Below are 12613 nucleotides of genomic sequence, written 5' to 3' on the forward strand. Positions count from 1 at the left end.
GGATAGTTGTCCTGTTGGAAGGTGAACCTTCGCCCCAGTCTGAGGTCCTGAGTGCTCTGGAACAGGTTTTCATCAAGGATCTCTCTGTACTTTGCTCCGTTCATCTTTCCCTCAATCCTGACTAGTCTCCCATTCCCTGCCGTTGAAAAACATTCCCACAGCATGATGCTGCCACCTCCATGCTTCAGCGTAGGGATGGTGCCAGGTTTCCTGCAGACATGATTGTTTCAAGTTCAATATTGTTTCTCATGGTCTGAGAGTCCTTTAAGTGCATTTTAGCAAACTCCAAGCGGGCTGTCATGTGCCTTTTACTGAGGAGTGGCTTCCGTCTGGCCACTCTACCATAAAGGCCTGATTGGTGGAGTGCTACAGAGATGGTTGTCCTTCTGGAAGGTTCTCCCATCTCCACAGAGGAACTCTGGAGCGCTGTCAGAGTGACCATCTGGTTCTTGGTCACCTCCCTGACAAAGGCCCTTCTCCCCCGATTGCTCAGTTTGGTCGGGCGGCCAGCTCTACGAAGAGTCTTAGCAGTTCCAAACTTCTTCCATTTAAGAACGATGGAGGCCACTGTGTTCTTGGGGACCTTCGATGCTGCAGACATTTTTTGGTATCCTTCCCCAGATCTGTGCCTCGACACAATCCTGTCCCAGAGCTCTACGGACAATTCCTTCGACCTCATGGCCTGGTTTTTACTCTGACATGAACTGTCAACTGTGGGACCTTATATAGACAGGTGTGTGCCTTTCCAAATCATGTCCAATCAATTGAATTGACAACAGGTGGACTCCAATCAAGTTGTAGAAACATCTCAAGGATGATCAATGGAAACAGGATGCACCTGAGCTCAATTTAAAGTCTCATAGCAAAGGGTCTGAATACTTATGTAAATAAGGTATTTCTGATTTTTAATACATTAGCAAAACATTTTTAGAAACCTGTTTTTGCCTTGACATTATGGGGTATTGTGTGTAGATTGATGAGGATATTTATTTTTATTTAATCCATTTTAGAATAAGCCTGTAACGCAACAGAATGTGGAAAAAAGGTCAAGGGGGTCTGAATACTTTCTGAATGCGCTGTAGATCCGTTACAGAGTACAGATGTAAAAGGGTCATATCACGATGAAATCCACGTGGACGTGATTTATTGCAGAAGTTGCACGACAACGTGCAAAGCTGCAAAGGTCACGAAACATCCCGCCTGCATTACCATAACCGCTCCGTTGTTCTCAGAGTCCTGTACGTCAGTACTGGCGGGTCTCACCGGTCTGGCAGGCCTGCTGATTACGCTTGGGTTGTGGTTACTCAGCAGCTGTGTAGCTCGGACCACCCTCACCACCCTGGTATAGTCTCTCTCCTTTGAGACACACTGATAGTGCCCATAGTGCTCTGTCTGCATGGAGGGGATGAGATGGAGACAGCTGGCCTGTAGCCTCAGACAGGGGAGTGTCTTGCCCAGGTGTTCCCAGCTGTAGTGGGCGTGGTAGGAGTCTACGGGACAGGACAGGTAGAAGGGGACGTCCAGGGGCACAGAGTGGACCGATGCGCCGAGGGCGTTCAGCGACGAGGAGGGCGGCCCGGAGGGCTGGGTGTTACGTCTGGTCCTGTTGGTGGTGGGCTTCTTTGGTTCTGGAGAAAGAGTTGGAGAAATGTATTTAACAAAGTAGGGGAATGAAAAATCGAGCCTATTCATTCAATACATTCCAAATCAACTAACAGTGGTCCAGGCATCAGATTGACTGATTGACTGAATTATATTATTATCAGTGTGTGAGACGTCGATGTACAGTATACCTTCTGGTATTTTAACTTCTGCTGTTTTAAGGCACACATTAGTTTCTCCTCCATCGATATTTTGAATGCCTCCCCTATGGAAAGAAAAAACAACATTTTAATCACAACATTCAGTTCACTAAGACTATCACTAACGCTATATCAGTTTAGATACAGTAGACAGCAATGCTAGGTATATAAAGAAGAACCAAAAGTGATCCTGCCAGTTACTGTAAAAGGCTCTTTGGGGTCTAGGCTGGTTACTGTAAAAGGCTCTTTGGGGTCTAGGCTGGTTACTGTAAAAGGCTCTTTGGGGTCTAGGCCGGTTACTGTAAAAGGCTCTTTGGGGTCTAGGCCGGTTACTGTAAAAGGCTCTTTGGGGTCTAGGCTGGTTACTGTAAAAGGCTCTTTGGGGTCTAGGCCGGTTACTGTAAAAGGCTCTTTGGGGTCTAGGCCGGTTACTGTAAAAGGCTCTTTGGGGTCTAGGCTGGTTACTGTAAAAGGCTCTTTGGGGTCTAGGCCGGTTACTGTAAAAGGCTCTTTGGGGTCTAGGCCGGTTACTGTAAAAGGCTCTTTGGGGTCTAGGTCAGTTACTGTAAAAGGCTCTTTGGTGTCTAGGCCGGTTACTGTAAAAGGCTCTTTGGGGTCTAGGCCGGTTACTGTAAAAGGCTCTTTGGGGTCTAGGCCGGTTACTGTAAAAGGCTCTTTGGGGTCTAGGCCGGTTACTGTAAAAGGCTCTTTGGGGTCTAGGCCGGTTACTGTAAAAGGCTCTTTGGGGTCTAGGCTGGTTACTGTAAAAGGCTCTTTGGGGTCTAGGCTGGTTACTGTAAAAGGCTCTTTGGGGTCTAGGCCGGTTACTGTAAAAGGCTCTTTGGGGTCTAGGCCGGTTACTGTAAAAGGCTCTTTGGGGTCTAGGCCGGTTACTGTAAAAGGCTCTTTGGGGTCTAGGCTGGTTACTGTAAAAGGCTCTTTGGGGTCTAGGCTGGTTACTGTAAAAGGCTCTTTGGGGTCTAGGCCGGTTACTGTAAAAGGCTCTTTGGGGTCTAGGCCGGTTACTGTAAAAGGCTCTTTGGGGTCTAGGCCGGTTACTGTAAAAGGCTCTTTGGGGTCTAGGCTGGTTACTGTAAAAGGCTCTTTGGGGTCTAGGCTGGTTACTGTAAAAGGCTCTTTGGGGTCTAGGCCGGTTACTGTAAAAGGCTCTTTGGGGTCTAGGCCGGTTACTGTAAAAGGCTCTTTGGGGTCTAGGCTGGTTACTGTAAAAGGCTCTTTTTTTATTATTTATTTATTTATTTAACTTTTATTTAACCAGGTAGACCAGTTGAGAACAAGTTCTCATTTACAACTGAAACCTGGCCAAGATAAAGCAAAGCAGTTCGACACATACAACAACACAGAGTTACACATGGAGTAAAACAATCATACAGTCAGTAATACAGTAGAAAAATAAGTCTATATACAATGTGAGCAAATGATGTGAGATAAGGGAGGTAAAGGCAAAAAAGGCCATGGTGGCAAAGTAAATACAATATAGCAAGTAAAACACTGGAATGGTAGATGTGCAGAAGATGAACGTGCAAGTAGAGATACTGGGGTGCAAAGGAGCAAGATAAATAAATAAATACAGTATGGGGATGAGGTAGGTAGATAGATGGGCTGTTTACAGATGGGCTATGTACAGGTGCAGTGATCGGTGAGCTGCTCTGACAGCTGGTGCTTAAAGCTAGTGAGGGAGATATGAGTCTCCAGCTTCAGTGATTTTTGCAGTTTGTTCCAGTCACTGGCAGCAGAGAACTGGAAGGAAAGGCGGCAAAAGGAGGAGTTGGCTTTGGGGATGACCAGAGAGATATACCTGCTGGAGCGCGTGCTACGAGTGGGTGTTGCTATGGTGACATGTGAGCTGATATAAGGCGGAGCTTTACCTAGCAAAGACTTATAGATGACCTGGAGCCAGTGGGTTTGGCGACGAGTACGAAGCGAGGGCCAGCCAACGAGAGCGTACAGGTCGCAGTGGTGGGTAGTATATGGGGCTTTGGTGACAAAACGGATGGCACTGTGATAGACTACATCCAGTTTGTGGAGTAGAGTGTTGGAGGCTATTTTGTAAATGACATCACTGAAGACGAGGATCGGTAGGATCGTTTTACGAGGGTATGTTTGGCAGCACGAGCGAAGGATGCTTTGTCATTCATTCTTTGGCCTGGGTATGTAAAAGGCTCTTTGCGGTCTAGGCCGTTTACTGTAAAATGCACTTTGTGAAAAACTGCTGCAGTAAAAAGGGCTTATTAATAACCTTGGTTGAAAGATACAGCTTTATGGGACAGCCATGCTTGGTCATTTGAAGAGGAGCCAAAGAGGTAACATTAGACTTACGGGACGGTGGGAGCCAAAGAGGAAGCATTAGACTTACGGGACGGTGGGAGCCAAAGAGGAAGCATTAGGCTTACGGGACGGTGGGAGCCAAAGAGGAAGCATTAGGCTTACGGGACGGTGGGAGCCAAAGAGGAAGCATTAGGCTTACGGGACGGTGGGAGCCAAAGAGGAAGCATTAGGCTTACGGGACGGTGGGTTTGCACCCAGCCTCTGTCCAGGCGCAGTACGGGTCTCTGGCCAGAACACACTCAGCACAGGATCGGTTATAGTCCTGACACCTCTGGAGGTCCAGAATGGAGATCTGCTCCGACAAACTCACCATCAGCTTCCTCTGCACATCGACAGAAAGATGCTAGTTAATACTAAAAACATCCCATCACATATATATATATATATCACATTTCAACAATATCTATCTTAATAATACCATCAGAGTCTAAGCCCTGTCTTTTTTGGGGCTTACTGCTAATTAGCTTAAACAAACACTTTCCACAGAGGGGGGGTCATATTAGTGTGTAGCCCAAACTGTTTGGATGCCACAGACAGAAGTTGGCAGATCGGCGTTAACGATTTCAGATGAGTCTCCTGACACTTGGGGAGGTCGTAAAGCAAAATGGAGAGCACCATTGTGTTCGTGAGACTGTTATCTTTCCAGGGGTCATAATAGTGTGTAGGCTCACTATACTGTAAGTCGCTCTGGATAAGAGCGTCTGCTAAATGACTAAAACGTAAAAATGTAAATGTAGGCTTAAACGTTCGGACGCTACAGACGATATTGTGAGAAGGCCCATTTTTTTGGGGGGGGGGATGTATCATGGTCTGACAAACAGCGCTCTAGTTCTGCCACTTTTCACCTCCCGAGTGGCGCAGCAGTCTAAGGAACTGCATCTCAGTGCTATAGGCGTCACTACAGACCCTGGTTCGATCCCGGGCCGTATCACAACCGGGCAGTGATCAGGAGTCCCATAGGGCGGCGGACAATTGGCCCAGCGTCGACCGGGTTTGGCCAGGGGTAAGCCATCATTGTAAATCTTAACTGACTTGCCTAGTTAAATGAAGGTTAAATAACAAAAATAAAAACATTAAAAAAAAGATGTGGAACTGAGATATTGGTGGATGTCGTGGATTGAGATGCATCCCAATGCAACAAAAAAGATAAAATGACAGATTGTTAAGGGGATATTATTATTATTATTTATGCTAATTTGATTTCCATGCGGACGTGGACATCAACCTGATGGGGGTTAAAATAATTACTGGTTTGTAAAAGCAACAAGGCACTCGAGCCCATGGTATACAGTATATTGTGAATAACAACGCGGCTAATGACGGCTCCCCCTATAGGGAATCAGACTCCTTCGACTTCAGTTGAAAGAACTAAAATCACGCCAGACAAGACCAATGAAATCCGTGCCTCGCTGGAAGCTCCGCGTGACACGCTGACCACCCTGCTCGCGTCGCGATATTTCAACCTGCGTGTTGTGATCGCAGTTTGGTGTGTGTGGGGGGGGGGAGGGGGCACACACACACAATCAATATGCGCACGGACGGTTTTGGTACGTTTGAGGCTCGGATTAATTTATTTCATTGTTGTGCTCTTCGCCTCGGTGTAAACAAGAACACGAGACTGGTTTATTGTGTGCCAACTAAACCGTCCCTTAGTGGTAGAGCTTGCTCACCCCCTGGACGTTGTGTGCTAACGTTTGTATGGTTCTCATAAGTTTCCTAATCACCAACAATTCCTTATTCTTTGAATTTCTTGGCCTAGTTATAGCAATAAGTAAGGTGGCTAACACGCTGACCACACAAATCGCGTCGCGTGCATGAGCATTGCAAAAATAAATGTAAAACATACGTTAGTCAATTATTGGGAGCGCACCAACGAGCGTCTGCGTTTCCAAGTGCTAAAATAGAAGTCAGTTCTATTTGTGACGCTGAACGCGCTGCAAGTCCTGCTTCTCCCATCTCCTCATTGGTTATACCCACGTGGGTGATTGAAAGATGAACTGAGTTCGGTCGGTCGTCGTGGTAATACTGTGAAAGTTTAGATGCCGATCGCCATATAAAGTCCAAAGACGAAAAAGCCTGGAAGGAGGAGAGATGACTAGAAACGATTTGGTTGACCGTTTTATGTGTGGATTAATTGTCGGAGTAGAGGACCTTGTGCATTTCAGATAAAATAACAACTCAACCTTTATATCCCAAGAAAAAGTTGCTAGCAACTTCAAGCTAGCTAAATTGCCATAAATGTTTAATGCTTTTCGACCTGTCACCAAATGAATATAATTTGGTTCAGAGTTTGTTTTGATATTTCAACCTGCATGTCGTGAGCGCGTTTGATGTGGGGGGGGGACAAAATCAATTTGAGCATGATGTCCCACGCGCACGGCCAGTTTGGATACGATGTAACGCATCCGAAACCACAAAACCTAAGAAGTCGGGTTCAGGTTCGCGACCGTGCACCAATGATTTCAAAGATACTCACGTTGGCTGTCTTCTATGACTCAAGCTGCCCTCACTCGAATCGGTTTGTGTGTGCGGGACTAGAGGATAGCTGGCAGTGTTCCCTTACTAATCCACCCTCAGGTTCTATTGATAATCGTGTAGCATTCTTTAGAGGGCTTGGTATTTCCGATAGTGACTTCCTCTCCCGGGTAACCTGTACCTCGGCTGAGTCTGAGTAGCGGGACGCAGAGATGGCTTTGGTCATTGGTCGGATGTCTCCCAGCTCCTGTGCACTCCTGTCTCTGTTTACAGGAGACTATTTCAACTGTTTTCATGGGCTGTGTCTTGAATCCACAGCACCCCATCTACGCCGTCCTTCCGCATCCGCGGTGGAAAGTGGCAGAGCTACCAGCGGTTTGTCAGACCAGGAGACATCCCGGAAAACTGTTTTTTTTTCCTCCCGAAAACATCTGTAGCATCAGAACGGTTTGGGCTACAAAACTAATATTGATTGTGACCACTCGATGGAAAGATGAGACTTTCATGTCTCTCTCTGTTTTGCTCTATGACCCCAAAAGTGTCACAGGACTAATCTGAAGGTAACCCGGTACCGGTTAAAAAAATTAATGGAGGTATGGAAGTAGTTTTGTGCCAAAAAAAGGGGGTTAAATATGTGTTCAAAAAAAATATATATATATCCTGAACTTTCTTGTATTTCCTAGATACTTCAAAACCTTATTCCTTGTGATTCATTTTTTTACTCTGTTGAGCCATTTATGAATGTGTATTCAATGAGTTTCTATGGGCTACATAGGCCAAATTCAATATTTTATCAAACCCCAAGGCTTACACTTTTAGGGGTTTGCCCCTCTGGTACCACCGGTTTCCATCGCGTTCATGGGGTTTGAGGCGTATAGAGTCATAATACCCATCAAACCTAGCAGTCAAACAAGGAAATGGTTCCAATCGTTTTTTTTTTTTTTTAAATACATAAAGAGAGTCGCACACTATATAAATAAACTCGTAGTAATTTGTTGGGTAAACCACCAATGTTTCGGCATCACTGTGCCTTCTCCAATAATTTTTCCACCATCCGTTTTTCCCATTGGGGATTTTAGAAACAGTTAAAAATAATGGCTGTGTTTCGTGTAGGCTTACCCATGATAATTAGCTGCGGCTAATGTGGCTATCATAAAGAACTACAAATACCATGATTATCAGGACCAGACTGCTGAATCGCGGTATCGGTAAGAATATCTGGATTAACTATCTTATGTTAGCTAAATTGAGTGAAGACATTTTTTTGGGGCTAGATTTCTTTAAATTGACAATTCTGGTGAATTGTCTCGTCAAGTTTTAAATTGACACAATACCTGTTAGCGAAGGTTCCAGCGAGAGATGACGTGCAGGAGCATGCTGGGATTTGTAGTTTTGCATGATGTCTACTTTGATGCTCATTAGCGTTTTAGAATCTGAGAGTAAATAGAGCCGAATGTTTTGTTAAAAAAGTCACCTTGTCCGAGAGAGGTTTTTACATGGTTATCAAAACGTCACGCCATAGGGGAAACCTACACACAAAAAAAACAGCCCTTATTTTAAAAGCGTTTCTAAAATCTCCTTTGAGAAAAATGTATTGGAATAACGATTGGAACCATTTGGTCAGGGAAATGACCATGAACCCGATGGTCACTCTGACAGAGCTCTAGAGTTCCTCTGTGGAGATGGGAGAACCATCCAGAAGGGCAAATATCTCTGCAGCACTCCACCAATCAGGCCTTTATGGTAGAGTGGCCAGACGGAAGCCACTCCTCAGTAAAAGGCACATGACAGCCCTCTTGGAGTTTGCTAAAAGGCACTTAAAGACTCTCAGACAATGAGAAGCAAGATTCTCTGGTCTGATGAAACCAAGAGTGAACTCTTTGGCCTGAATGTCAAGCGTCACGTCTGGAGGAAACCTGGCACCATCCCTACGGTGTAGCATGGTGGTGGCAGCATCATGCTGTGGGGATGTTTTTCAGCGGCAGGGACTGGGAGACTAGTCATGATCGAGGGAAAGATGAACGGAGCAAAGTACAGAGAGATCCTTGATGAAAACCTGCTCCAGAGCGCTCAGGACCTCAGACTGGGGCGAAGGTTCACCTTCCAACAGGACAACGACCCTAAGCAAACAGCCAAGACAACGCAGGAGTGGCTTCCGGACAAGTCTCTGAAATGTCCTTGAGTGGCCCAGCCAGAGCACTGACTTGAACCCGAACGAACATCTCTGGAGAGACCTGAAAATAGCTGTGCAGCGATGCTCCCCATCCAACCTGACAGAGCTTGAGAGGATCTGCAGAGAAGAATGGAAGAAACTCCCCAAATACAGGTGTGCCAAGCTTGTAGCGTCATACCCAAGAAGACTCGAGGCTGTAATCGCTGGCAAAAGTGCTTCAACAAAGTACAGAGTAAATGGGTCTAAATACTTATGTAAATGTGATATTTCAGTTTTTTAAATTTTTAATACATGTGCAAACATTTAAAAAAAAAAACAGTTTCGCTTTGTCATTATGAGGTATTGTGTGTAGATTGACGAGGAAAAAGTGAAAAAGTGAAGGGGTCTGAAATACTTTCAGAATGCACTGTAACCTGATCACATAGGGCCTACCTAGGTCATATCTCATATAACCTGTACACTCAGTGTATATCTATATTGAATACGCTTGACCTCATCTTTACTAGATGCTGTTCTTCCACTAATCTCATTGCAACTCCCCTCCAAGTCTCCGACCACTACCTTGTATCCTTTTCCCTCTCGCTCTCATCCAACACTTCTCACTCTCCCCCTACTCGGATGGTATTGCGCCGTCCCAACCTTCGCTCTCTCTCTCCCGCTACTCTCTCCTCTTCCATCCTATCATCTCTTCCCTCTGCTCAAACCTTCTCCAACCTATCTCCTGATTCTGCCTCCTCAACCCTCCTCTCCTCCCTCTCTGCATCCTTTGATTTCCTCTGTCCCCTATCCTCCAGGCCGGCTCGGTCCTCCCCTCCTGCTCCGTGGCTCGACGACTCACTGCGAGCTCACAGAACAGGGCTCCGGGCAGCCGAGCGGAAATGGAGGAAAACTCGCCTCCCTGCGGACCTGGCATCCTTTCACTCCCTCCTCTCTACATTTTCCTCTTCTGTCTCTGCTGCTAAAGCCACTTTCTACCACTCTAAACTCCAAGCATCTGCCTCTAACCCTAGGAAGCTCTTTGCTACCTTCTCCTCCCTCCTTAATCCTCCTCCCCTCCCCCCTCCTCCCTCTCTGCGGATGACTTCGTCAACCATTTTGAAAAGAAGGTTGACGACATCCGATCCTCGTTTGCTAAGTCAAACGACACTGCTGGTCCTGCTCACACTGCCCTACCCTGTGCTTTGACCTCTTTCTCCCCTCTCTCTCCAGATGAACTCTCGCGTCTTGTGACGGCCGGCCGCCCAACAACCTGCCCACTTGACCCTATCCCCTCCTCTCTTCTCCAGACCATTTCCGGAGACCTTCTCCCCTACCTCACCTCGCTCATCAACGCATCCTTGACCGCTGGCTACGTCCCTTCCGTCTTCAAGAGAGCGAGAGTTGCACCCCTTCTGAAAAAACCTACACTCGATCCCTCCGATGTCAACAACTACAGGCCAGTATCCCTTCTTTCCTTTCTCTCCAAAACTCTTGAACGCGCCGTGCTTGGCCAGCTCTCTTGCTATCTCTCTCAGAATGACCTTCTTGATCCTAATCAGTCAGGTTTCAAGACTGGGCATTCAACTGAGACTGCTCTTCTCTGTGTCACGGAGGCTCTCCGCACTGCTAAAGCTAACTCTCTCTCCTCTGCTCTCATCCTTCTAGACCTATCTGCTGCCTTTGATACCGTGAACCATCAGATCCTCCTCTCCACCCTCTCCGAGTTGGGCATCTCCGGCACCGCGCACGCTTGGATTGCGTCCTACCTGACAGGTCGCTCCTACCAGGTGGCGTGGCGAGAATCTGTCTCCGCACCACGTGCTCTCACCACTGGTGTCCCCCAGGGCTCTGTTCTTGGCCCACTCCTATTCTCGCTATACACCAAGTCACTTGGCTCTGTCATATCCTCACATGGTCTCTCATATCATTGCTATGCAGATGACACACAATTAATCTTCTCCTTTCCCCCCTTCTGACAACCAGGTGGCGAATCGCATCTCTGCATGTCTGGCAGACATATCAGTGTGGATGACGGATCACCACCTCAAGCTGAACCTCGGCAAGACGGAGCTGCTCTTCCTCCCGGGGAAGGACTGCCCGTTCCATGATCTCGCCATCACGGTTGACAACTCCCTTGTGTCCTCCTCCCAGAGTGCTAAGAGCCTTGGCGTGACCCTGGACAACACCCTGTCGTTTCTCCACCAACATCAAGGCGGTGACCCGATCCTGTAGGTTCATGCTCTACAACATTCGCAGAGTACGACCCTGCCTCACACAGGAAGCGGCGCAGGTCCTAATCCAGGCACTTGTCATCTCCCGTCTGGATTACTGCAACTCGCTGTTGGCTGGGCTCCCTGCCTGTGCCATTAAACCCCTACAACTCATCCAGAACGCCGCAGCCCGTCTGGTGTTCAACCTTCCCAAGTTCTCTCACGTCACCCCGCTCCTCCGCTCTCTCCACTGGCTTCCAGTCGAAGCTCGCATCCGCTACAAGACCATGGTGCTTGCCTACGGAGCTGTGAGGGGAACGGCACCTCCGTACCTTCAGGCTCTGATCAGGCCCTACACCCAAACAAGGGCACTCCGTTCATCCACCTCTGGCCTGCTCGCCTCCCTACCTCTGAGGAAGCACAGTTCCCGCTCAGCCCAGTCAAAACTGTTCGCTGCTCTGGCACCCCAATGGTGGAACAAGCTCCCTCACGACGCCAGGACAGCGGAGTCAATCACCACCTTCCGGAGACACCTGAAACCCCACCTCTTCAAGGAATACCTGGGATAGGATAAAGTAATCCTTCTAACCCCCCCCTTAAAAGATTTAGATGCACTATTGTAAAGTGGTTGTTCCACTGGATATTATAGGTGAATGCACCAATTTGTAAGTCGCTCTGGATAAGAGCGTCTGCTAAATGACTAAAATGTAAATGTAAATGTAACACCACTCTTCCGAATACCAGCCTTCTAGTCATATCCAAAATAACAGTTCATTTTAGTAATTTATCAGATGCCCTTATCCAGAGTGACTTACATGAGCAATTAAGGTTAAATCCCTGGCTCAAGAGTACATTGACAGATTTTTCACCTACACTTCTCTGGGATTCGAACCAGCAACCATTTGTTACTGGCCCAACGCTCTAGGCTACCTGCCACCCCTGCCAGTACCTTTCTAGAGTCCAGTTTCATTGATCCGATGACGTCAGAGTGGTTGGAGAGACGAGTCTCTGAGATGATGAAAGGTTTAAAATGATCATTTAAGATCTTGTGGATCATTCCAGTGTCTGGGGAAGGAGATAACAGAAAGTTAAACAGTCATTTACAAGCTGAAATAGGCCTGTTTGCAGAGGCCTGGCAGTAAGTAAAAAGCCTTTGGCTTGATCGAGCTGGAAGACACTGAGAAAAAGCTCCAGTCCATCAGACTGTTAAACAGTCACCTCTAGCCAGCCTCCACCCAGTCCCCTGACCTGAACCTTAGTTACTGTTACTAGCCAGCCTCCGCCCAGTACCCTGCCCTGAACCTTAGTTACTGTTACTAGCCGGCCTCCACCCAGTACCCTGCCCTGAACCTTAGTTACTGTTACTAGCCAGCCTCCACCCAGTACCCTGCCCTGAACCTTAGTTACTGTTACTAGCCTCCACCCAGTACCCTGCCCTGAACCTTAGTTACTGTTACTAGCCTCCACCCAGTACCCTGCCCTGAACCTTAGTTACTGTTACTAGCCAGCCTCCGCCCAGTACCCTGCCCTGAACCTTAGTTACTGTTACTAGCCGGCCTCCACCCAGTACCCTGCCCTGAACCTTAGTTACTGTTACTAGCCAGCCTCCACCCAGTACCCTGCCC

General features: G+C 47.4%; 1 protein-coding gene across 1 annotated transcript in view; it reads right to left on the bottom strand.

Annotated features, from left to right (window-relative positions):
* Window positions 1-863: 863 nt before the first annotated feature.
* sema7a (semaphorin 7A (JohnMiltonHagen blood group)) overlaps window positions 864-12613 on the bottom strand; it is a 121158-nt gene continuing 109408 nt past the window's right edge. The window contains exons 11-14 of the mRNA XM_045706116.1: window positions 11938-12053; window positions 4328-4473; window positions 1794-1867; window positions 864-1628 (exon numbers count right to left, since the gene is read on the bottom strand). Of these exons, the coding sequence (XP_045562072.1) occupies window positions 1144-1628; window positions 1794-1867; window positions 4328-4473; window positions 11938-12053 (821 nt within the window). The 3' untranslated portion in view covers window positions 864-1143. The remainder of the gene's footprint in view (window positions 1629-1793; window positions 1868-4327; window positions 4474-11937; window positions 12054-12613) is intronic.

The sequence above is a fragment of the Salmo salar genome, chromosome ssa23 (genome assembly GCF_905237065.1).
Source record: "Salmo salar chromosome ssa23, Ssal_v3.1, whole genome shotgun sequence".
NCBI classification, from domain to species: Eukaryota; Metazoa; Chordata; class Actinopteri; order Salmoniformes; family Salmonidae; genus Salmo; species Salmo salar.